This window comes from Thunnus albacares, chromosome 11 (genome assembly GCF_914725855.1).
Source record: "Thunnus albacares chromosome 11, fThuAlb1.1, whole genome shotgun sequence".
Classification (NCBI taxonomy): domain Eukaryota; kingdom Metazoa; phylum Chordata; class Actinopteri; order Scombriformes; family Scombridae; genus Thunnus; species Thunnus albacares.
Genome location: NC_058116.1, coordinates 13,277,235 through 13,302,222, shown reverse-complemented (window position 1 = coordinate 13,302,222; position 24,988 = coordinate 13,277,235). Strand labels below are relative to the sequence as shown.

Genomic DNA, 24,988 nt, shown 5'->3' with positions numbered 1-24,988 from the left:
TCTGGCGGTCAGCTGATTCCAGGTTTATACAGTGGAATTGTTTGTAATAAAACTGCCCTTATGGATGAATCCTGAGCTCCACCAGAACTGTCATAACTTTTTTTTAAGCCTACCACCCAATACCCACTTGACCACTTGAGTGCTGGTCTTTGTGAATTAGACTGTTTTTGCAACTACACTTATTTGCATAGAAAGGGGCGAGTGTTGCGCTGAATGTATGAATATTACTTAATTTACATACATGCAAATAACACAGGCGCACCATGACGTAATGTCCTTGGCAGCGCAGTTTGCAGTGCGTTTCCCCCTTTCCAGGTGCTTTGTGAGTTACACGACAAATTTTCACATTTGCACAGGTTTAGCAGCCGCAAAAGCCGCACAATCCTTTTGTGGATTTGGTCCTTAGTTGTTAAACTGATTGTGCTTGCTTGAGCAATATCTACTTACATCAGTATCAGAGTTAGACATGCTGCTAAAACACAGTTTGAGATATGATATTAAGATAGATATTTCTATCTTAAGTCCTGGAATGAAACTGTGATGAGGAGAAAATGTAAGCAGCTAAATAGTCTCACCTCCGTTCCACAATCAGCTTAAAATATGCATAATGAAATGCTGAGCAGAGCTACATGCAGAACAATACATTTTCATTACATTTAACTGATAACTGAATGATTTGTTAATACATTAATTTTATGTAATTTATTTTAATTGTGTTACATGTGAAAGTGTTCTTTTTGACAGTTTTACATTGTTTTTTTTGAAGTGTTTCTTCAATTTCCTCGAAAGTGCAATAGTTGGGGTAGTTTTCAACTATTTAATCATTATTTAACTAGGTCTCCTGATTTATAAGAGTGGTCTGGCCAATGATGAGTATATGATATTCATGTGATCAGACAGAAAGAAAGTCATAGACTATAAGGTACTCAAAAATATGCACTTATTCACACATTTCAGCAAAACAGCAAAGAGGTGCAATAACAATGGGTAGAAAACTGTAAAGATTTAACCACTTTCTTATTTTCTTATATATAGATAATCTGTGTGGCTCTTTGTAAATATCTTACCTGACTTCTGCTGTCCTGCAAGATGTGATTTTAGGACAGAAAAGAATACAACAAAATACGTTTTATACTTGGGGGGGGGGGGGGGGGGGGGGGGTTCTCCATTCATACAGTTAAATAAATCTGAACCATATTAATGTACCCTGCATATGCTGAGTAGTGTCATTATGGGAATTTATAATTGCCAGTATTTGTATACCTGTAACAATATAACAGGGGCTAACTTTCCCGTTATATTTTTATGTCATTTGGGGGCCTTTTGTAAGTTATTTTGGTGTACAACGACTTAGTATAGTAACATATTTCAATATTTTTCATGTCTAAGCATCATATTAAAGCTATACTTGTTGGGGCCCTTTTAGTTGGGTGCCCCAGGCAGTAACCTTACTGTATACTTCTACTTCAGAGGAAAACATTGTACCACTATATTTGCCTGACAGATGTTATTGGTTACGTTGCAGATTCAGATTTTACTCACAAAATATAATGATGCATTATTATTCATTAAACTAGCCAGTATTATAATTTAAGTACATTGTGCTAATAATTCCTCTCTTCCCAGTTATGGAAAGGGTGAAAATAAAGCAAGACGGTGTTTGCGTGGGGCCCCCAGATCACTAAATCCGCTCCTGCAGCAGAAAAGTGGTGGACAAAAGTAAAAGTTTAGTTAATGCTAAGAAACATTTTACCAATTCACATTTTGCATTTTTTTTTTTTTTTTGCTCACATTTAATTCGTAATATGGTATCAGGTTGTAACCACTAGTTGTCCACGTACAGTGACCTAGATTAGTTAGAAAGGTTATTTATTAGCATTAACCCTGACATTTTAGTGGTTTCAGGGAATGTACTGACGCAGCAACAAGTCTGGGACAAAATGCCACACATCTTTGTAGCGTCCGCGTTGTTGCCACATTACGAATTAAAAGCTCATGAACACACCGAAATCGGAGACTTTCCAACTCGGGAAATGGGACCATCCGAGGAGCACGTGAATGCAGCATAATCGCGCCTACCGTCTTCCGCATTTTTCGTCCAATCGCTGCAGGCTTCTCAACCGGAAGTTTTGAACGAATCGTACGCGGGAAATTCCTGAAGTCTTCAGCTGGACAACAGAGAAGGTAAAACGGCAGCTTACTTGGAAATAGCGTCGTTTAAAATAATGCAACTGATATAACTCGTATGTATTTGTAACACACATAACTTACAGATTCGATTAAAGTCACTGTTATGCAGTCATACCTGGATTTATCGTTGTATCCATTAACGTTAGCTACAAATCGACTCAACAAGCCCCGCTCAAGTTATTGCTAACGGTGTTAGCTTGCTGCAGTAATCACATCCAGTGACTGTTTTAGTAGATGTTTTATAAATATATTGTCGTAGGTAATTCGTAATATAGCGGCCATATTTGTCAGCATGTTCAGATATAACATCTGTGATAGCTACTTAGCTAGTATCAATTAATTTAAAATCTATAACGTTACGAAACAAACTTAAATTTGTTTTTTTGTTTTTTTTTTCTCCTGAGGTCGGTGTCGGGTACAGAAATGAAGGTGGTAACGTGTGAGATTGCGTGGCACAACAAGGAGCCCGTCTACAGTCTGGACTTCCAGCACAGCTGTGATGGACGAATTCACCGTCTGGCCACAGCTGGAGTAGATACCACAGTCAGGGTGAGTGGACATGGAGGAATGAGTACAGTCATGTAGGAGCATTGACTTTTCTCTCCAAGATTCACTTTAATAACCACGATTTATAGGATGTAATAACAACTGCAAGAAATTCCGGCCTTTTTTTAAAGTTACAATGTTCAGTTCTTTTAAGCTGTTTAAGATTACATTAGTTTTGAGTAAGTGGGAACTGATTATAATTTAGTACGTTACACATTCAGTAAGTTAATTTAACCAAATGTAGCTGCAGGCATGGCTCCAGTTTGTGCCTCTCATGTATTAACATTATACACACACAGGTAAGCATTTGTTTCTCTAAAAAATAATTATCCAGAGATGCTTGAGAAACCTAGAAAATAATTAAAGTCCTCCTTCACTCGAAATTGTGTTTTTCTTCTCGTTCCTACAGTTTAAACCTGCAATGCAGACCTTTTACATATAAATGAACGTCCATTACAGTCAAGCCCTGCCAAACAAGTTCACACAATGCTGATTAAGCTTGTTATCGCTAGATAAATCTCTCTGTATTTCACAATATACAAAGTTTTTAAATCTCTTGTCAGTTGCAACATTCCTGGCGCTGGCCGTTTGACCATCAATTGTGCAACTCTTCTAGTTTTTCCAAACGTTATACAACCGAATGGATCAAATTCTGATAGTGAAACAAGTCATTTTGCAGGGGTTGTGTAACGCTCAGAACAATTTATACTGTTTTACAGCTGCAACAGCTTTTATGTTTGAGCTTCACTGTGCAGAGTTTGACACTAGAGGGCTGTTTTCACATTCATCTGCTGAAAATGGGAAGTCTCTCTGTGCTCATTGAAAATCAGATTTTAAGGGGCGGGCCTACAAGCATGATTTGTGACCTCACAAATAGTTTTGAATCCAGTCGTGGTACAACATTCAACTTACACAAGTGTGATATGGAAACTTGAAACCTCCAGTGCACAAATACTGAGAATGGACTTTACAGTGAAGTAGGAGACATCTTGTGTCCAGCAGTTAAACTTCTGAAATGAAACATATTTGTATATTTATAGATTCTGGAATTTTTAATGAGGGAGAAGAAATAGATGTCATTTTAAGGATTTTAACAAGATAATTGAACTATTTTTGTGGAAAGACCATGTCAGACAGAAATGATTATTTAAAGTAGAGTATTTTATATACATCTTAAAACATGTCTGGAGGGGATCTTTAAACAACACTTAATGCTGTTCTGAAAGTATTTTCAGAATCCTTAAAGAAAAAACTGTTTGCTGCATTACAAAAAGATTTTAAACCAGTTTCTCTAGTTGCAGCTTTGCTTCCAGGTAGCTGTAAATGGCATGTACCTGTTCTTTTTGTACAATCCAAAAGAAATATTAACACATACATTATTTCATATTGTCATATATTTTTTTGTATGAAAATAGTTTAAAAGTAATGGCAGTTTATACAAAAATGAAATTTTAATAAATTCACATTCCGCAAATTAAGCAAACACAGAAGTCATTTCTGGTCATCTTGGTTGGAATCATGAAACAGAGCAGCAACTTGGAAAATGTGCAAATATTTTGCAAACTTTATAAATCAGTGTACCACAAAATAAGTAACCCTCAAACTGCTATATTTTTCTTATGATTGAAAAGTGTCTCGCTTGCAAAACACACCTGCATGTGTTAAATAACCAGTGTGAGTGCTAAAATAATCTGGGTTTTTAATTAGCTTATTTTGACTTAAACAGCTGTTTTACAAAGTGTGTTTAATGAGCTTTTTCCCTGATGTTGATGCAGCTGTGGCGGGTAGACATGGGTCCAGATGGGAAGGCAGTGGTGGAGTTTCTGTCTAATCTGGCTCGACATACCAAGGCTGTCAACGTCGTGCGCTTTAGCCCCAATGGAGAGCTGCTCGCCTCAGGAGGAGATGGTATGTTGCACATAACATGCTCATTAATATTAATGCTTGCTAATCTAAATATGCGAGGTAAGGTTGGTGCTATATAAAATTTGAGGGGGTGCTATTCAAAAGACTCAGGTGATTTTTTTTTTTAAAATACAGTAACCTCTAGTGATGTTGTGTTGTTTGGTACAGATGCAGCCATTCTGCTGTGGAAGCTCAATGACAGTAAGGAGCCCGAGCAGACCCCCGTGTTCCAGGAAGATGAAGATGCTCAGCTCAACAAGGAGAGCTGGTCTGTGGTCAAGACACTAAGGTACACAAGACCAGCAACTGGCTCGTTCTCATAACTCTGTTCCCACCAAGCCAGAAACTTTGACAACCTTTTTGCAATTTTCTTCTTTATTGGATAGCTGACAGTGTAGAGGTAGACAGGAAAAAGGGGGAGAGAGAGAGAGGAGTGCAAAGACAGGCAAACAAGACAGTCAGCAAATCCAGAATTTGAGGTGAACCTGAGTACTTTGGGATCAATAATATCTATTTACTCAGATCAGGGACATCTGCTGGTTTTGTAAATCTGCAGTTTGCTGTCTGATGCACTTTTAGAGCCCCCTGCAGTTTGTATTCTTGCTTTAAATATTATGGACCACAAATTATTTTAACATTTTGTTCACTGCTAACCAGAATTAGAATGCTGAGGCACAGACTTCATGTACAACCATAGTTATGAGAATGTTTTTATTTTCATTGTTTTCAACATTGCGCCCAGTCTTTGGGACAGTGATGCTCTATTTGCATATCGTAAGACACTGCGGTTGATTTCCTATCGTTTGGCTTATTTTTAGGGGACACATAGAGGACGTTTATGACATCAGCTGGACCCGGGATGGAAACTTCATGGTGTCTGGTTCTGTAGACAACACTGCTATTATGTGGGACATCAACAAAGGTTTGCTTAATCTGTCATAAACACAGAATCTTTATGTGTTGCATGAATTTTTGTTTCATCTGTTAAGTTTGTCAGGTATTTTAGTAATTCAAAAACAGAATATAATAAAATATGTGAGGGTAGATCTCATTTTAGCTCTGTATTTATGTTAATTGCTACTTTTTTTTCTTTTTTTTTAGGACAGAAACTGTGTATCTTGAATGACCATAAAAGCTACGTGCAGGGGGTGACCTGGGATCCTCTGGGGCAGTATGTTGCCACTCTCAGCTGTGACAGGTGTGACAAAACAGAAATTCAGACATCCTGTTTCAAACCATGCGTGTCACGTCTACGGGTCTAACCCTCTTGAAATTAATATCTGCTCTTAAATGGCTAGTGCCGGTCTTTAAAGGCGGGTACAGTGGGCTTTAGCAGCTCAATGTCTTTGTTTTCCCTCTCAGGGTGATGCGCGTGTACAGCACTCACACCAAGAAGAAGGCCTGCTGTATAAGTAAAATGAGCTCCGGGACACCTGCAGAGGGAGAGGTCAGTATAGGTTTTGCTTTACAGTTCCTTCACAGTTACATCTGGTCTTAAAAATTATTAAATGAAATTGAACTCTGTGACTTTGCAGGTCAAGCAGTACAGAATGTTCCACGATGACAGTATGAGGTCGTTCTTTCGACGCCTTTCGTTCACACCAGATGGGTCTTTTCTGCTTGCTCCAGGTACATACACAGTTTTCTCAAAATGTGAACTGGGAAATTTCAGATTTGTGATATGCCAGTAAAAATGATTTAAGTAAACCGAGCTCCTGCTTCTGTTTCTTTTTTTTTTTTTTAAACCTCAGCTGGATGTGTGGAGGTTGGAGAAAACATCATGAACACCACCTACATCTTTTCTAGGAAGGGCCTCAAGAGGTAAGTTTTGTCACATGTTGGTGCATTTTAGTAAATCGTCAGTGTTAACCTATTAATGCTGGTTATTGACATACAAATCTCTCCCTTTGTCTTTTAGGCCTATCGCCCATTTGCCTTGTCCGACTAAAGCTACACTCGCTGTGCGCTGTTGCCCCGTCTACTTCGAACTGAGGACCAAGAAGTTGGAAGGTAAGGACACACACCCCATTAGTTAACAGACAAGAACCATAATGAAGCTCTTCTTATGTTTTCTTCATTTTCCCTCCGTTCCTGTTCACAGATGGTTCCATCCAGGCTCTTCCCAGTGTATTCCAGTTGCCGTACCGTATGGTGTTCGCAGTAGCATCTGAGGACTCTATCTTCTTGTACGACACGCAGCAGACCCTTCCTTTTGGCCTGGTGTCCAACATCCACTACCACACACTCAGTGATCTCACATGGTAAATGAACATGGCAGTGCTCAGAGCCCAACACACAATCACTGTGGTTACGCAAGAGTGATCAAAACATGAAATAGAAGGTATCAATAGCATTGATAAATGGTCAGACTTGCCCATAAACTTAACTGGAAATTGGAGGGATAAATAAAAAGATATGATTACCTAAATTTATTTTTATTTTTCCAAACTATACCCTTAATAATCCCCCCCACAAAACAATTTAAGACTTTACTCACTTCTTTTATCTGGTCAAATAAAGCTCATCATCTAAGAACTCATAAAACAGAAGGAGGTCTGTTAAACTTATGAATATTGAACTGTGTTATTATGGCTCAGAGACGTTTTATAAAGATCCAAAATCAATAAAACAGCTGAAGAACTTTGGGTAAATATAGAGAGCCAACAATTAAAGCCTTACAACTTATATTCCTCCTTACAAAACACAATATTAGTATTTTATCATAAATAGCCCATTAAAATCATATAAGAACATTCTAAATAATTATTATTAGGATTCACTGCAACTTAGTATCGATTAAAAATACACAAATTTGGAATAATGCATCAATAAAAAAAATGTGGAACTCAATTGGATATTTGGAGCACAAGGAATTAAACATTTTTAGGATATAATTATACATAATAAGGTTCAATTATTCAAAGAACAGAATGAACTCACTCTGACAAATCAAAAAAACTGAAAACTTCCCACCATGAATTGGTACCAGGAAGCTCTATTTAAAGAAGGAAGAAGAAAGAATTATGATGTAGAATATATATATAATATACTGTTGGACGAACCCTCTAAACATTATTCACTGCAAAGATTGTATGATAATTGGAATGAAGATTTCAAGAATATATTATACTAGAAATGAAATTTGACTCAAAAATTAAATTCTCACCCGAGCTGTGTATTTTTCACAGTGCTGAAAAAAAAAGATATCCTATGGGATGGCAGATTGTTTTTCTCCCATATTTATAAGTAGCTAATTTCTAAAAAAAAATGGAAGAAACAGATGGCCCTACTTTACAGGAGAGAATTGATTAAATATTTGGCCATAGAAAAGACAATGGCTGATAACAACAAGACAAAACAAAGCAACAACTGTGTGTGTGTGTGTGTGTGTGTGTGTGTGTGTGTGTGTGTGTGTGTGTGTGTGTGTGTGTGTGTGTGTGTGTGTGTGTGTGTGTGTGTGTGTGTGTGTGTGTGTGTGTGTGTGTGTGTGTGTGTGTAAAGGGTAGGGGGTAGGGATGAGGGGGTGTATGTGAGAAAGTGTGATAGTACAATGAGCGAATGTGACAACACTTAGAAGTGTGAATGTACATTTATTACTGACGTACATGAATGTATCCATGTTTGTTAGCCAGACACAACCTATGACATGTATTATCTTACAGTACATGTCAAGGCATTATGAAAGAGAGATGGTAAGCAAAACTCTGTGATGGAAGTCATAAAAGTACATTTTTAAAAAATTCCAAAAAAAAACAAACAAAACAGAAGTGTATCTATTCTATCAGTCATGCGTGAGACATACAACTGAGAAATGAGTGTGAAATGCCTCCTCCTGTGTACACGAGCATTAAGACAAGAATATGTATTTACAAAAAGACAATAATGAACAAAAACAGATTAAATACAATAATATACAGACAAAAGGACATAATTCTCAGTTGATGTAAACATTGCTGCTGTTGCCCGGAGCAGTTGACCTTCACAATGATCAAAGTAGGGCTGCAACTAACCATTATTTTCATTACTGATTAATCTGTCGAATATTTTCTCAATTAGTCTTTTGGTCCATAAATGGCAGAAAATGGTGAAAAATGTTGATCTCTTTTTCCCAAAGCCCACGTCTTTGGGACGTCTTAAAATGTCTTGTTATGTCCACAACAGTCCACAAACCAGAGATATTCTGTTCGCGGTTATAGAAGACTAAAGAAACACAGAAAACATTTACATTTGAGAGGCTGGAATCAGAGAATTTGGACATTTTCTGTTAGTATTTTCCAACAACAAGTTTGTTATTATTGTTAAAACTTAATTATTATTAGGTATGAATTTAAAAAAACAAAACAGTCTCATTCATATTTTATTTATTTATTATATCCTGTTTAGGTCTCGTGATGGTTCCTTCCTGGCTGTGTCCTCCACCGACGGCTACTGCTCCTTCCTGTCCTTCTCTCCTGGGGAGCTGGGCACTCCGCTGAAAGAGCCTCCCACGTTGGAGGTGTTTGTCCCAAACAGCGGTGTTGAGAAAAAGGGCAAGAAGACGTCAGCAGCCAGGACCTCCTCTCCTGTGTCCCAGCCATCAAGCTCAGCCCCAACTCCCACGACCCAAACCAACCCGGGCAAAGATACCCCCTCCGCGCCCCTCTCCTCTATCACCCCCCCAGAGGAGAAGAAGAGCACCCCCAATGCCAAGTCTAAACCTCAGCCGCGCAGGATCACCCTCAACACCCTGGAGGGCTGGGGGAAGCCCACTACTCCGAAAGCCTCAGCTCCTTCAGCTCCTCAGACACCCACATCTGGAAGCACAAGCGCACCCTCTACTCCCCAGCCCCATAACACCCACCTCACCCCCACCAACTCCTCCAAAACCCAGCCACGCATCGCTCCCCTCACTCCCTCCACCCCTAAAGTCCTCAACAGTGCTAATACTCCTGGGCCCACAACTCCTAAGGGTACGACAACTCCAAAGGGGCCCACTCCAAGGTAAATACAAGTGAGAGTAGAGTGTGTGAGAGAGGAAAACAATTTATGATTACTGCACTGAGAGTGTGAGCCTTCATAAGCACAGGAATGTTTTGGTATGTAAGTGGGAGGACGTCTTCAAACTGCTTGATAATAGAGTGAATAAAGAGAATAAAACAGAGAAAAGCTGCAGGAGGAGGAGCTGCAACAAGGGAATACTTAGCATTCTAGCTTGATAACTGACTTAAATATTGATTATCAAAATAGTTCCATCGATCAGTCAATTGTTAAAGCACCCGTGCTTATCAGTAGTCTACTCGTGGTGGATGTTTTTCATTGATTATATCAATGAAAAATAATATAAGGGCTGCAACTACCAATTATTATCATTATCCATTAATCTGTTGTTTATTTTCTTGATTAATAGATTAGTTGTTTGGTCTATAAGATGTCTAAAATGGTGAAAAATATCAATCAGTGTTTCCCAAAGCCCAAGATGGCTTCTTTTGTCCCAACCAATAGTCCACTACTCAAAAATATTCAGTTTCCTATCATAGAAACCAGAAAATATTCACATTTGAGAAGCTGGAACTAGAGAATTTTGACTTTCTTTTTTTTCTTGACTCCAAACCATTAATCGATTTGTCAGAATAGTTGGCAACTAATCAGTTGATCAACTAATCATTTCAGCTCTAAATATTATATGTTGATGTTTTGTCTGTTTCAGTCACTCACATCTGTCCACACTGCTAAAATCAGTCAAGCTACATGTGTGATTATTATGTGATTTAATTCACCTGTTCACTGTGTTTGTAACAACATACTTATTGACTTAATTATCAATAAGTAAGTAAAAACATAAGCAAGTTAAACTTTTTTTCCAAAGCAGGGTTACAAAGTGCTACAAAAAAACACAATAAAAAGCATTTGAACAAATACTTAAATCAAAGAAAACCAAAAAAAGAAAGAATATAAACAAGTCAGGACATGGAAACATCGATAAAATTCCTTTTGGGAATAACTTGATTTTGAAATGAGATTTAAAACATGACCCACAGAGGGAGACATAATGTAGGAGCCAGAACACAAAAGTCTTGAACTTTGAGTAGGAGACTTTGATTTATGATGGGAGCAATTTAATTTTTATCTTAAATTTGTAAGGAAGTCAGTGTAGTGAAGGCAGCACCAGGGTGATATGGTCAGCAACCGTGAGTTAATTACATGTCTATAGCAAGATAAACTTTATAATTCAGTAACTGTATTAAAAACCTCTTATTTAAATGTAATGTTGGTGGTGTAAAGAATACAGGTGAATATTATCCTTTAAGACTACACATTTATGGAACTACTTGAACTATTTAAATGTGTGTTTTGACAGCAGACTGATGAAGTTACCACACAGAGCAAACCGCTTCCACCTCCTTCCTCCTCCTAACGATTAAAGTAGCTAAGCTGATTATCTCAATAGATGCAGTTTAGAGAGACGAGTAGGAAGTCACTGTGGACTTTAAAATGTGTAAAATAACCCTTTTTAAATACACTTTTCAATATTCTAAACATCAGGAGAGTTAAAATTAGCTGTAAGGGGGCTCACAGTGTTTTCATTGGTTTACATGCGCTCAGCTCTTGCAGTGAGAACAAAGCTCTGTCTGGTATGAGGGAGTCGTTGGACCCCCTGCTGACTATAAAATAATAATCACTCTGACAGACTGCTCGCAGACAATAACAAGTCTGCATGTGCTTTTGTGTTTGCTTTCTATCTGTAACTCGGTACGTCTGCCTTTGACTAGTCCTGACTAGATTTACCACTTTGTTTCCAGGCGAGTGTCTTTGACTCCTGTTGCATCCCGTCCTGCCTGCTCGCTCTTCGGCACTCCCTCCTCCACCGAGAAGGCCAAACATGGTTAGTGGGGGGGACAAGGTTTGGCCCACACGGCTACGGTTGTTCTTTGTTATGTTGTCATTTATCGCAAAGATCTCAACAAAAGTCTGACGGTTGAAAGACGTTATGATAGATTATTATCCATCCTCATCATCAGACATCAGTGTACATTCACAGAACTTCTTGTGCCTTGATATTATGTATTTATAAAGTGTCTATAGTTAAAAAGAAAAGCACTTATATGTTGAAGAGTGCCAATCCACTGGAGGCTAAAATATATATGTTTCAATAACAGCGACATCGCCACAGTGAAGTCCAAAGGTGCAAGAAAACACAAGCATTCAGGTGATCAAACAGGTTGTAAACAAGCCAGTAGCATTGCCCGATCATCTAAAACACTTTATTTAGAGGTGAAACTGAAAACGCAACAAACATTTGGTGATAATTCCTCATCGCACAGAAGAACTCTGACCACAAGCACAGCTGAACCAGGAAGTTGGTCTGTAAACTGTGATGGATGTTAACAACAGACAGTTTGGGTAAAAACGTTTTAGCTTTTGCTTTCATGTCTTCAGAATAAGCTAACCTGAGAGTTTGTTTAAAGCCTGTATCATCATCTGACCTAGCTTGTGTTTCTTGACATTTTTTAGTGAGGTAGTCATGTTCCCAGATTTCAGATATTAAAGGATAGTAAGTCTGTCTTAAATGTATTTAAAGGTTGATGTGAATCTTATATGAGGCTTCAGCTGTCTGAGTCAGTCATATCAAGTGGATATCTGCTACATTTACAGTCTTTTTAGCATCAAATTCCCTCTTTGTGTTTCTTCGGACAGTGTTTCCCTGTTGAGCTGCGGTAGAAGTATAGCGACAAAAAGAGGAACTTTGGCTCTAAAAACATTAACATTGAAAGATATTAACTTCAGATAAACTTGAATGCGATTGTTAGTGATGGGAAGAATGGTCAAAAGTCTGACAATGATACTCAAGTTGTAATAAACTAGAATTAATCTTTAAATTTCAATATGAATTTGACATCAAGACATTTGAAATACAACCTTCAGTTTTTTTCTTCAAGTATAGCTTTATAGTTACTAGTACGATAACTAGTGAGTGTATTTAACCGTGCTCGTTGATCTGCAACCTAAATGTAGACTGAATTGTGTCAAAGAAAGCATCCGACATATTCCACACAGCTTCTTACATGACAGCAGAAGACAGTCGTCACAGATCACAGGCTGTCTTGTGTGTAACCCTTCTGTCACTGATCTCTTCATTTGCATTTCTCCAGAACGTCCCTCTCCTCCGTCTGATCCAGTCTGCCAGCCTCCAGAGTCCAAACGCCCCAAGACCAGCGACCTCCCAGCGAAAGACCGCGTCACCCAGGCTTAGTGTCTATTGGGAACAGTGTGGTGCTATGATGTCAGACTAGAGTACATACAACAGAGTGACAGTTAAAGAGGCCAAACTATTGAGGCTTCCTATGGATGTAATACCACAATGCAATGGCTGTGTGTTTGGGATGATATACAACGTGATTGTACCTCATATAGTGTACTGGGTTATAAAACAAACAGGATTGTAGTTAATGTTTTTTAATTCTCTTAGTCGTGTGTGTTTTTTGCATGATAAAGTTAACAGGTAATGAGGTAATTGCATTATATTTCATTTTTGAGACATTTCAAAGCTGAAGTGCTGTAAAGAGTAAAGTACTGTCTCACTTTTCATCAAAAACATGTGATTTGTGAAATTCTAACTGTACTCCAAACCTGAAGAAGAAGAAGGAAAAAAAAAAAAAGCACTTCAAGGTTTAGTGCCTTGTGTGAGCTTTGAATATGTAACTCGAGTCTTGATTTGCTGAGGACTTTGGACCAGCAGTTTGACTGAAAGACTCAAAGTAGTCAAACATGTAAGTGTAATTTTCTCATTGTGTAATAAAGGATGTTTCATATATAGTACATTTGTAAGTAGTTTGTGTTGAGTAACTGTAACTGTGGGATGATTCATACTCTTTTAATTACAAGCAGCTGACAGTTATGTAAAATGTTGTCAAGGAAATTATCATTTATATGCTGCCTTTGTATTCAAACTAAACTGATTTAGTTCTGATTATAGTGAGGATAAGGCTAATGTTGAAATTTCTATGTAGAGTAATGTTTCTCTTGACGTGGCCAGAATTCAAAGAATACTGAACACAAAATTTTGACTGGAAGCCAAAAAGATTTTTAATTTTTCCTTAGTATGTGGATTTTTCATAATTAATTATCTAGTTAACTTTTGAGTGATTAATTCTATATGTATTTTAATGTATTACATGAAGGCCCAAACACTGCCTCTTCAGTGCTGGCAGGAGTTCACTGGTGGAAAAATAAGGAACACTTTGACCCAAAAGTAGTCAAATATAAACTTGGAGTCTTCATGTTAATTTACTGCATCATGCAGTTAAACACCCAGCATTTATATGTTTTTTTCTTGTGGAATGTAAACTTACCCCGAGGTTGCTACAACCTCTAAATTCCCAGAAAAAATACATCACCTCAGTGTCCTCGGTAGCTGCAGCTCTGATATTACAGTATTTAATGACTGCTTTGGCTCAGTACAAAAAGCCAAAGTGACTTGCTAAATACTTACATTTAAACATAAAATACTCTTCCTTACATACAAAATGCAAAACACTAAATCACGAGCTGAGACCTCAAAATACACACAGCTCATGTTGGCACACGTTCCAGTGCTTATTGCTAAATGTACAGATTACTGAATCAATGCAACATACTGTATGTTTGCAAGAATTTATCTTTATTTTAACATGACCCAACTGCTAATAAAGAACAAAAAGAAATAGAAATGTAGTTTATTTCTTTCTGATTACTGTCAAAATGTTATAATATAGTGTAAATTGTGGATAAATGTCTAACCGTAGCTTCATGTGTTCTTGATAATTCAACTGAACTATCAGGCTTGATATATAAATATATATATATAAATAATCGTTGAGGTCGATGCAGACCAGAAAACGGTTAACTTATGCAGTGAAGTACCATCACAGTCATCAATGAAGGATTAACTGCAGTGTAAAGTCTAAACTCATTATGCATACATACAGTTATACAATATATTCAGTAAATAAAAGAAAGGTTTTCAAAAGTTATTCTTTATCAGATCCTGATTTCTGCATAAATTGCATATTTTTTCTTGAGGAAGAAAATGCCACTGCTCAGTTTTGATGAGAATTAGTTACTGATTGACAGTGATATTTGATAATGACCATATTATTTTAAAACAACATTGATTAAAGTCCAGTAATGAACAATGTTTTGATGTGGACATCAGCTACTGAGAGATGTTTTCATTTTGTGTGCTATGCCAGATTTTGAGGCATAGCCTCAACTCAGTGTTAAGAGTTTTTGCAAATTGAAACTCTTGTAGAATATTGAGCCAAAGCACTTGTAAAACATTATATTACAGTATTTGTACCTGACATTGAGATGACAGTGACAGCTATCATTTAAAAATCTGAAATAATTTGTCAATTTGTTGTTGTTGTTTTCTAGCTAAATAACGCCAGGTCATTTTCAGAAGTAAACAGCCGGCCAAACTTCACTTAAATGTGTCTATTCTGAGTAAAAATGAGTGTATCATGTTTAACTTGACTGAGCTGCCAGTGAAGCAAATATTAGTATACTGGCATCGTGTGCGAGCAACCCACCTTGATGCGAGGGGAAGCAAACTAACTTGAGTGACAGCTCCCTCAGCCAATCAGATTTCCGTATGGCCGAGGCTCTTTAAAGCTTCTGCTAATGGCCTTTGTGTGAAGGCGGGGAGGAGTCGGCTCGGTTAGGCTGCTGATTAGCAACAAACAGAAGGTTACGAGTTTAAAAATGTGGACTATTTGACCACCAGACTGGCTCCGCAGCAACGAGAGCGGTGTGAACTATGTCGGGTGTCTAACCGGACCTTGTTGGCTCGCTTTTGAGGAGACCCGGCGGTGATTTTTGCAACATTTAGAGACAACCTCGCTTTTTTTTTTAGGTCGTTCAAAGTGGCGATGCTGAGCTGATAGCTGCGTCATCATGTTGCTTCCGACTCGAGTTGGCGAAAAGAAATCTCAAGTTAACGCCAGAGGTGAAGCTGCCCGCCGTCATCCAGCCCCGGAGGCCACTCCCGACCCCTGAGACAGATGGGAAACCGGCTGAAGGCAAGACGCAGGCGGTGAAGCTTGTTTACGTGGAGGCTGTGAAACTGGGGGACTTTGCATCACTTGGCTCGGCGCTCTTGGCGCGATTCTCCCCCCTTGGCTGCATTTATTATCTGCACTTGGATGGACGGTCAAGTATTTCTATTGATGTTGTATAACTGTTAAAACCGCAAAAATTGTGCCTACGTGCCACCAGAGACGTTTCCCCAACAGAAAGTGCAGTCATATTAATATTTCATGTAGGATGAGGATGTTTGCCACAACTGTTTGGATAGTCAGAAGTGATGCCCTCATTGACAGCAGGACCCTCCAGTGAAAATGCTGCTCACTCCCATCTGATGGTGACTGTCTTTCTTTCTTTCTTTTTAGCTCCAGTTAAAAAAAACGATCTTTTACAAGCCATAAAGACACACTTTATGGTTAATTTCAACTAATTGGCTCCATAGCCGCTCAATGGGACACATCAGCTCATTAGCAGGGTGTCACAGACTGTTTGTTGGGACTTATTGTTAGGTCGGTGGTCTGTTGTGTCCTGTCACCGCATCCACGTGGACTTTGTATCAGGACGGTGGGTGAAGTTTGACTGGTGGCTCCCCCGCCGTGTCCCACAAGAGGTGACTCAGCCGAGCAAAGCGGGGAGTGTTTGAATTCTTCAGACAGGAAGACCCAGGGTCCTTCCCCAGACTGGTCATAGTTACACTTTTTTTTTTGTTGATCAAATTATAAAGCGGTTAAAATGGCCGGCGACTGCACCCACACCAACGCGCATTACGCGCAGGTAGAGAGGTTTTATCCCTCCAAACATTGGCTGGATGGAGACAGAGACAGAGTCAGGGAGATGGAGTCAGCCGGGAACTCGAGAGGCCGTGGACCACCTGCACGGTGGTCGCCCAACTTTGAGGTGATTGACGGGATGCTGTACCGTAAGAAGCTGGAAAAGGGCTTCATCAACTACCGGGAGGTTTTGGATGAGGACCGGCGGCATGAGGCCATCTCCACCTTTCACCGGCGGCGGGCGGGCCAGCGCCACCTCTCCCTGGAGGAGACCTACAAATGCGTGGCTGAAAACTACTGGTGGGAGGGTATGAACATCACTGCTTGACTTGCATCTGACTTCATAGGACAGCATGTGGCTCTAGTCCTCTGTAGGCTGCTACAAAGCCAGGGAGGTTTAAATTTCTTTGAAAACAACCTCTGGTTATCTTATCTGTATCTAACACTGCAGTGTGTTCATTTATTATTGTGAGTAAGTGTAGCAATATTTAAAACAGCCACACACTAATGATTGAATCAATCAAAGATCAAGACACTTACTCAGGGATGATTGACAGCTGTTAATTATGGCCCTGCCTTTTCTTTTTTGTGAGGTAATTCATTTCAGCTTGTGGCTTTCATCAGGGCTGACACAGAAAAGTTGTTCTTTTATACTATAAGTGTTTCTGCAGTATAAGATGATAATCCTTCCTCATTTACTTCAGAAGTTGGCACCTGGCTTTTCTTCTGTCTACTTAGTGATGTTGGAATAATTGTTTTCTTCACAGGGATGTACTTCCAGATCAGAGACTTTGTCCTGAGCTGTCCAGAGTGTCTGAGCCAGCGCAGCAAGAAGACAAAGGTAAGGATGCGGCAGAGTAACAGAGGCAGGTCTGAAAAGTAACACCGCCCTGAAGTTGTTCTCCCTCCTCTAAAAACTTTCAGCTCCTCTCAGTTTTTGTTATTTTTCTGCATCTCACACATTCTTCACCTCTCAGGAGCCGTGTGGCAGAGGATGCGTCACAAAGACGATGGCGTCGCACAGCGCCGACATGCTAAGCAAGCTGAGGAGTCAGCGGGAGGCAGGGATGTTCTGTGACATCACCCTGCGGACTAACGGGCAATCCTACTCGGCCCACAGAGCCGTCCTAGCAGCCGTCAGCGATCACTTCCAGGAAATTTTTACAGAGATGGACTCGAATATGAAAGCGGACATAGACCTCACTGGTAAGTCCAGACACTTAGAAAGCTCGTAAACACACTAGCTGGACAGTCTCACAGACTGCAGAACTGTGTATTTGGGTTTGTGTGTGTCAGTATTTCCAAGCTCAACAGCAGAGAGTTGCCCTCAGATGTCTATTAAAGTGAGAGAAGTTTAATGGTAAGCATGCTGGATAATGGTGTGCCTAGTTAATAATAAATAATTATAATTATAAATATCGAGTGACATGAGTTGATAACATCATTTCTCATTATCTTTCAAACAGTGGAGGATACTGAGAAATGTAAATAATTCACTTATGTCATTCAAGGCACAAGAAGGAGGCCACATTTGAAAGGCCTTTTTTTAAACGAGACCAGCTTGTTGGTCTAGAAATCTGTAGTTGGAGGATCCAGATGCTGAACTCATGTACTTACAATATTGGCCTGAAAAATAAAGCCGTTTTCTCATGTGAACTCTGGATAATGTCCAGAGAATCAGGTCCACACATTTTCCGGAGTTGCCCTTTCACACATGTAGCACACAACAGGAGATTGTCCGTGTCAGACGTGTCCTCACCTGCTGGAAATACTCCGTTTGGTTTAGGCAAGGGATGGTGCCTGGGTAGAGTGTGCAGGAATCAGGACATGACACAAAAAGTAAGCTGCGGTTGTAATTCGGCATTTTTAAGCTTTTCACCAGAAATAAAACAGCTTTTTATATTAGGAGAAATCACATGAAACCCTCTGTCCCAGTAGCGCTAGCTTCACAGTAGATTGTCCAGGCCCAGTCAAAACAAATGCAGCTTAGCTGGCCTGCTGCGTTTATCCAGCACCAGTCACATGATAGAAATGTCATCAACACGCCCACCCGCTCGGTGTGAATTCTCCAGACAGTCAGCTGCTTTATTCACACATGGGCTCAATTGGACATTAGATGGACTTTGTGCAAGGGAGCTGGCAGGGTAAAGTCTGTTTTAATGTCCGGTCCAACTGACATTTGGGTTCACACATACAGCTCCTTTGGTAATATCCGGATAACTTCAGGGTTGTAGTGCATGTGTGAAAAGGGCTATAGAAGATGTTTTATTCTGAGAATTACATTTGAAAAAGTGGGGGTCGTCCTATATTTGAGGACGAGACTGTTAAGTGTTGACAAGATCAGATATTCTTTCTGAATGGAGAAAGTTAACACCGTAACACTGGCTCCTACAGAATGTTGCATTATGGGTTGTTTGTAGCCTTAAAGGACAGATTCACATTTTTCAAGTCTGTCTTAAAACAACAGTCAGGTGCCCATATGAAGACTGAAATAGGTTTTTCTTGCCATAATCCTGCCTCCTGTTCATACTGACCGTTAGAAGATCCCTTCATAATGTACTTACAATGTAAATGACGGGGGACAGAATCCACAGTCTCCTTTTCTGCAAAAATGTATTTAAAAGTTTATCTGAAGCTAATATGAAGCTTCAGTCGTCCAAATGAGTCAAATCAAGTTGTCACTTTCCATGTTAGTCTTTTTAGTGCCAAAGTCCCTCTTTTTGTTACTATACTTCCAGCACAGCTCAACACTGTCCGAGGAAACACAAAGAGGGAATTTGATGTTAAAAAGATTGTAATATCCACACGATATGACTAACTCAGACCGCTGAAGCCTCATATAAGCTTCAAAAAACTTTTATAGTGTGTCTGTTAGAGTTATCAGTCCGAGAAGTGTTTCGTTAGCTCAGTTTAACTTGCAGGAGTTTCTGAAGGCTCGTGTAACTTTCTTTTTTTTTTTGCCATGGAGGAAATAAATTAATGAGTGAAAACGTGTCCAAAGCATGTCCTGACGTCTTTACTGCAGTAACAGATTGTGGACCAATCTGTCAAACAGCCAAGAGTCGCTGCTGTCACAGTCGAAGTCTGAAAAACGGTAGCGTTATCTGCTGGAGAGAATAAACTCCACACTTTCAATAGCCTGACAGGAGAGCCTGTGAGTATGTGATTGATAGGTAGATGCTACACATGTGCGATTTACGTTCTGCTTTAATGGAAGTATTTCACTTTAACGACTCTCTTCTCCATGGATTAATAGTATCTCAGGGAAAACTTTCCCATCTGGACGAGTGTGAAAGTGTGTTTTATCTTCAAAAAGCCTTTTTTTTTTACCAAAATCAGTTTTTGGAAAAGGGAGAGTCGTCTTATATTCGGGCCAATACAGTATATCTTTTGATGTGTGTCATCAAATAGGAGCAGAAGTGGCCCTATTGAAAGCCGTTGATATGTCTTAGTCTCCACTGTTATTCATGCTTTACTCCCACTCTTCTTTCTGTCTCTCTGATCTTGTGTTTACACTGAGTCGCTTTCATCTCACTGATCGACTAGGGTTCAGCATACCTAATTAAATGATCTTTTTTTTTCCTCCCCTCAGGTTTCTGTGAGGACAGCCTTCTGCCTCTGCTGGATTTCTCTTACTCCTCCACCCTGTGTGTTCGTCAGGAGGACCTACCTGAAGTCATCACCATGGCCCGCCACCTCGGCATGTGGCCTGCAGTGGAAGCCTGCTCTGCTCTCATGAAAGAACAAGAACTGCACCTCCATCCTGGCAAGGACTTCACCTCAGCCTGTGCTGGTGCATGCCACGAGCGGCATAGGCAACAGAGGGAGAGCAAAAGAAAAGGGGTTTTGAGATTGGAGGACGACATGAACAACCGCTTCAGTTTAATGCTGGATGCATCAGATGAGTCTTTAGAAGGAAGTCCAAGGCGCAATTTGCGCAGAACGCCAAAATCCCGAGGTCATAACGGCCTCCCTCTGAGTCCGTCACACAGGATGAAGCTCATGGACTTCAAATCTCCTTCCTCCAAGAAGGCCGCTGCACCTCGAAGTGCCATAGCCACCTCACAGTCACAGAACTACTCACCCATGTCTCCATCAAACACCCGTCTACTGCGCTCTACTCCTGGAGCTGCACAGGAGGTTCAGAGATTGCTGCCCATGTCAGAAAGGCCGCGACGAAACAAAAAGTCTCACTCCATCACACAGCTTTCCTGCGCCTCCAGATCGAGGCCGAGCACAGTTTGTAGCCCCGTAAGAGTAAAGCAGGAAGAGGTGGAGGTCGTAGAGGATGAAGAGGATTATGCACGAGCACAGGAGAAGTACAAGCTGATGAATGTTCTTGGGCTACAGAGGACCGCCCTCCTCCCCAGACCAGAAGATCTGATTGGCTGGAGACAGAAGAAACGACTCAGGAAGCTGAAGGCCAACAACTATTCACTGACAAAGAGGCGGAAACCCCGCTCCGTCTCCCCGGCACTACCATATACACTGTCACTTCCGCTCTGTGACCCCCTCAACACTCGCCTCCTCAACAAGTCAGTGAAGAGCAAGCCTGTGGTTCCAGTCAGCAAAGAGCAGATAACACCTAAGAGGCAAAAGACCACCCCAAAACATGTCCCTCCAAGCGACAGGAGCATGCGCAGTAAAGGGGTGCTACCAGACATGTTTCAGCCTGCGTCCAGGCCTGGCTTCGGGGGAAGAGAACTCAGACGGTCAGTGAGGAACGGAGACAGCGCCCACCTTCCTGTCCAGCAGCCGCTGCGACGCAACACCAGCAAAACTCTAGTGAGAAACACAGTCAGGATAAAAACAGAACCAGCTGAATACTCTATCTCAGGTCTTCCATCAAACAAGCACCGTGGCCACACACCTCATAGATCCACCCCTCCACAGAGGACACAGGCCAGAAATAAGATCACGGTAGAGACGGTGAGAACGCTGCGTTACAACAGTGGCCGACCAGCGACAAAGGCCAAGCTCAGGCGGGGCTCCACAAGAGATGTGGAGAAGATGAAGTGTAAGCCCAGAGAGGAGGGCAGGAAGGATGGGAGCCAGGGGCTGAGGGGGGTCATGGACACCGGACCCAAAGTAACGGATAATGAACCTGGCGGGCTCCAGTTATCAGAGCATGCTCCACCACCGTCCATCTACAACCACCCTCTGTATAAAGTCATTAAAGAGGAGCCAGCAGAACTCGTGCCAGTTGGACCTTTCCCCGATCCTCCCTCACCAGACCTGGGCAAACGCCAGAGCAAGCCCCCCATCAAATTACTGGACTCAGGCTTTCTGTTCAGCTTCTGTCGGCCAGCAGGGGCGCCCATGGCAGTACTAAAGAAAGAGGAGGAGAGCGTGGATATCTGCTTAACGCGCTCTGTGTCACAAGTTGGGAAGAAATTTGGAGCAGAAGAGCCCCACCACAGGGCACTGAGAGCCAGAGGACCACCCACCCTGCCTGTGGTGAAGAAGGAGAGAGAGGAGAGGAGTGTGAGCCAAAGCAGGGTTCAGAGAACCAGGACAAACTCCCGGAACAATAGTCATCATCTGGCCAAATCTAGCAAGTCAAAGGCCACAAGGACCATGCCAAAGGTAGATGAAGATGACTGCGATTTCTTTAGGGGCATCTTGATTTTGCATGTATATGATGATATATAAATAACACATTTTGCAGAATAAACACATCCATAATCTTTCCTAATGTCTTTTCCTGGTATCTCCAGCAGCAAGGTAAACTCCTTGCGAGAGGAAGGAGCTGCGTCATGTTGGACTCTGTTCGTCGAGCAAGGTTGAAGCAGCTACGGGGACCTCGTAGTCAGGCCCCCAAGGTCCCGAAGTCGGCCCACACCTGCCCGCAGTGCCCAGCCTCCTACAGGGACTGTGATGCTCTAATCATGCATCGCCTCAGGCACATCGAGGGCAAGCACTGGCCATGTCCGGTAAGGATCGACTTTCCTAAACCTTAACGTTGAGCCACAACACTCTAGAGCCAAGACAAGGGTGGAAAAAATAATCATAGCCTGGAGCTCAAAGTTTTACATTTCCACCAAACAATAACACCAGTCGACTGTGAGGGAAAACAATTATTGTTGTGAGATACAAGACAGGTTTACTCCTATTATACAGAAGCTCGTCACCCAGATCAACACACACACACACACACACAATGGATACTAGTTACTTTCTGGACTAACGAAAAATATGATTCAATGTTATAGATTCAACTATGCAGTTATGTGGAAAAGTATTAAATTAGTGATTGTTATTATCACTAATAACAATCAAAATATATATTATTGTAAACTCCTCTGTTAAGGGGCCATTCTGCATAATTGGTACTTTTACCACATATTCTAAACTTGTTAAAGCCATTTTTTGTCTCAGTTGCCAATTCATTGAAATAATGTAATTATTTTCTTTTGACTTTTGAATTGATGTCAATTTGATATTTTGAGCAATTATTTGGGGATTGCTTATAGTTAATCTGATGATGATCGGCTGTGATAGAAGGACGCGGTGGGACTAGGTCTAGTCTTCTTCAGCAAATATGCAGGAAATGTGTGTAGAACGGGGCATCAGTACAGTCTTTGACCTCATGTTAGAGAAAGAAAATGTTTTTTGTTTAGTTTGTCAAAAGTGAGAATAAATCAGCCTAAATAAAGGCAACAGAATCGGTGGCTGCAGTGTTATAATTTAGATGTGCGAGTCAAGAAGTGGAGCCCTGTTAAGGTGGCGCAGAACTGCATTTGAGTGGAGTGTTTTTAAATTGTGATATTGCTGCTTTTACTCAAGAATACCACTTCTTCCACTGTTATGGCGTCAAATGTTTATTTCTGCGCTGTTAACCCTTCGTCTCACCCACTCTGCGCTGTGTAGCTCTGCAGTAAGACGTTCTTTCGACTGAGGAATGTACGGAACCACATCCGCACCCACGACCCCAAGTTGTACAAATGCCGGAGCTGCATTGTCGCTGGTTCCTGAGGAGAGTTTGCCAGCTGGAGGGTCTGCTCAAGCAGCGAGACTGAGGTGGGTGTGAAATCTATCATCTTTTGTGGTACTGTCAGAAGGAACTGTCAATACATTATAGTGGATTGTGATCATATGTGCTCAATATAAGCATTGATTTTATTTATTTATCTATTTTTGAGTACCTTGTCTGTGTCTTAACACTCTTAACACTCATGTTTATTTTCCAGGATGAAGTCTGAGTGTCTCACACCAGCGAACAGGCTGAAGAGAAGAGGCACATGATCGATCAGCAGCTTGTACATAATGGATCTGTCATACACAAGCACAGCAGTCTGTGGGAAGGCATAATCTCTCTGATTCTAATCATTGCCGTTGTCAATGATCGCTAATGTTATTTAAATAACCAAACCAAGGTTGCTGTTCCTGTTTGCGTTTCCGTAGCTACAAAAGGTTAAACTTGAACATTACACTCAGGGGGGGGGTCAGGGAATGTGATGCCACGGTATAAAGTGATTAAACATCACGGTTGTGTATAAAATGAAATGTAAAGTGATTGTTTTAACTATTACTGCTACGTATTGTTATCATTATTTTTCTATGTATAGATGAATTTTGAGTGCACTTATAGCTTATGTTGTTAACCTAAGAGGTGGTAATGACTTTGAAGGTTTGGAGTCCACGGCGGGAATACTTGAAGTGATACAAGCGTCAGAGGGAATGCTTGAAGCTGTCTTAGGAGTGTTCTTTGGGTGTTTCAGTGGGTCTTTGTCCTTTTTGGTGTGCTAACTTTTAAACGACCGGTCTCTCCCTCTTTCCGTATTGATCTGCTAGTCTCACATAATCCATGAGTTTGCAATTTGTCTGGCGGCTGTTACGACGACACCACCGCACGTGTATTTGCAAGCCATTTGTAGATAACCGTCTTTTTCTAAGGCTGCCAATTTTAAAAAGGGAAACAAGTCTCATTTTTAATGTGAATTTCTAAACGGTAATCACCACAACGGCATCATTACAGGTATTTTATTGATCTCTTCTTCCACTTTAATCCACAAGAACACACTCATCGTCTTGTTCTACTTCAAATTCCCCTCCTACTGAATAAATGCAATGTGTGCACATAAAGAGATGTTTATGGTTCACAAACTGATTTTTCGAAATAAATGAGCTGTCTCGCTATCTGTTAAAAGACTGAATAAATTTTTGGCTTTTATATCCTGTTATTCTTGCTTTAATTACATATTTGATATGTAATTTATATGTACTGCACCCTGTAAGTGGGAGGACCAAATGGCAGTAGAGCTAATTAATGAGGATTATTTTCTATAGAGGCGAATTATATAAAGTTCAGGAAGAATTTGGCCATATCGTCAAAGGAGTCATCCCAGAGTTCAAGAGCATCCTCTTATGTCAGAGACCAAACAATCATTCAAGAAAATAATTAATGAAAATAATTGTTAGATGTAGCCCTGTACAGGAGATATTTCTTATTCAGAATATTAGCCTTATGCATTTCTACTGCTTACTTCACTACACAGTTGTAGAGGTGGCATTAGGAGACTGGATCGGCTGAAGCA

General features: G+C 40.5%; 2 protein-coding genes across 4 annotated transcripts; both read left to right on the top strand.

The window, feature by feature from the left end:
- Positions 1 to 2,083: 2,083 nt before the first annotated feature.
- Positions 2,084 to 13,434, top strand: chaf1b (chromatin assembly factor 1, subunit B). 2 transcript variants are annotated; one of them, XM_044366556.1, is made up of 14 exons: positions 2,084 to 2,184; positions 2,595 to 2,739; positions 4,512 to 4,644; positions 4,810 to 4,930; positions 5,460 to 5,563; positions 5,743 to 5,839; positions 6,004 to 6,088; positions 6,177 to 6,270; positions 6,393 to 6,462; positions 6,560 to 6,651; positions 6,743 to 6,902; positions 9,025 to 9,621; positions 11,421 to 11,503; positions 12,771 to 13,434. In XM_044366556.1, exons 2-14 carry the CDS (start codon positions 2,614 to 2,616, stop codon positions 12,869 to 12,871), a joined length of 1,863 nt encoding a protein of 620 aa, XP_044222491.1. In that variant the 5' UTR covers positions 2,084 to 2,184; positions 2,595 to 2,613; the 3' UTR covers positions 12,872 to 13,434. The 2 variants fall into 2 exon arrangements, with proteins under 2 accessions (XP_044222491.1, XP_044222492.1); XM_044366557.1 differs by lacking the exon at positions 2,084 to 2,184 and adding an exon at positions 2,222 to 2,243.
- Positions 13,435 to 15,288: 1,854 nt separating this feature from the next.
- On the top strand, positions 15,289 to 24,624 carry si:dkey-229b18.3. Of its 2 annotated transcripts, none has more exons than XM_044365779.1 (7): positions 15,289 to 16,759; positions 17,219 to 17,292; positions 17,429 to 17,657; positions 20,044 to 22,037; positions 22,172 to 22,384; positions 23,322 to 23,471; positions 23,642 to 24,624. In XM_044365779.1, the coding sequence occupies exons 1-6, from the start codon at positions 16,414 to 16,416 to the stop codon at positions 23,424 to 23,426; spliced, it is 2,961 nt and encodes a 986-aa protein (XP_044221714.1). In that variant the 5' UTR covers positions 15,289 to 16,413; the 3' UTR covers positions 23,427 to 23,471; positions 23,642 to 24,624. The 2 variants fall into 2 exon arrangements, with proteins under 2 accessions (XP_044221714.1, XP_044221713.1); XM_044365778.1 differs by having other exon boundaries at positions 22,169 to 22,384.
- Positions 24,625 to 24,988: the final 364 nt, after the last annotated feature.

Excerpts from the sequence above, each read along its gene's own strand:
- chaf1b (XM_044366556.1), top strand. The coding sequence starts at position 2,614 with ATGAAGGTGGTAACGTGTGAGATTGCGTGGCACAACAAGGAGCCCGTC. Across the intron at positions 4,645-4,809 it reads GCTCGCCTCAGGAGGAGATG|ATGCAGCCATTCTGCTGTGG; the intron begins GTATGTTGCACA and ends TGTTTGGTACAG. Across the intron at positions 6,903-9,024 it reads ACACTCAGTGATCTCACATG|GTCTCGTGATGGTTCCTTCC; the intron begins GTAAATGAACAT and ends TATCCTGTTTAG.
- si:dkey-229b18.3 (XM_044365778.1), top strand. The coding sequence starts at position 16,414 with ATGGCCGGCGACTGCACCCACACCAACGCGCATTACGCGCAGGTAGAG. Across the intron at positions 17,658-20,043 it reads AGCGGACATAGACCTCACTG|GTTTCTGTGAGGACAGCCTT; the intron begins GTAAGTCCAGAC and ends TCCTCCCCTCAG. Across the intron at positions 22,038-22,168 it reads CCACAAGGACCATGCCAAAG|CAGCAAGGTAAACTCCTTGC; the intron begins GTAGATGAAGAT and ends TGGTATCTCCAG.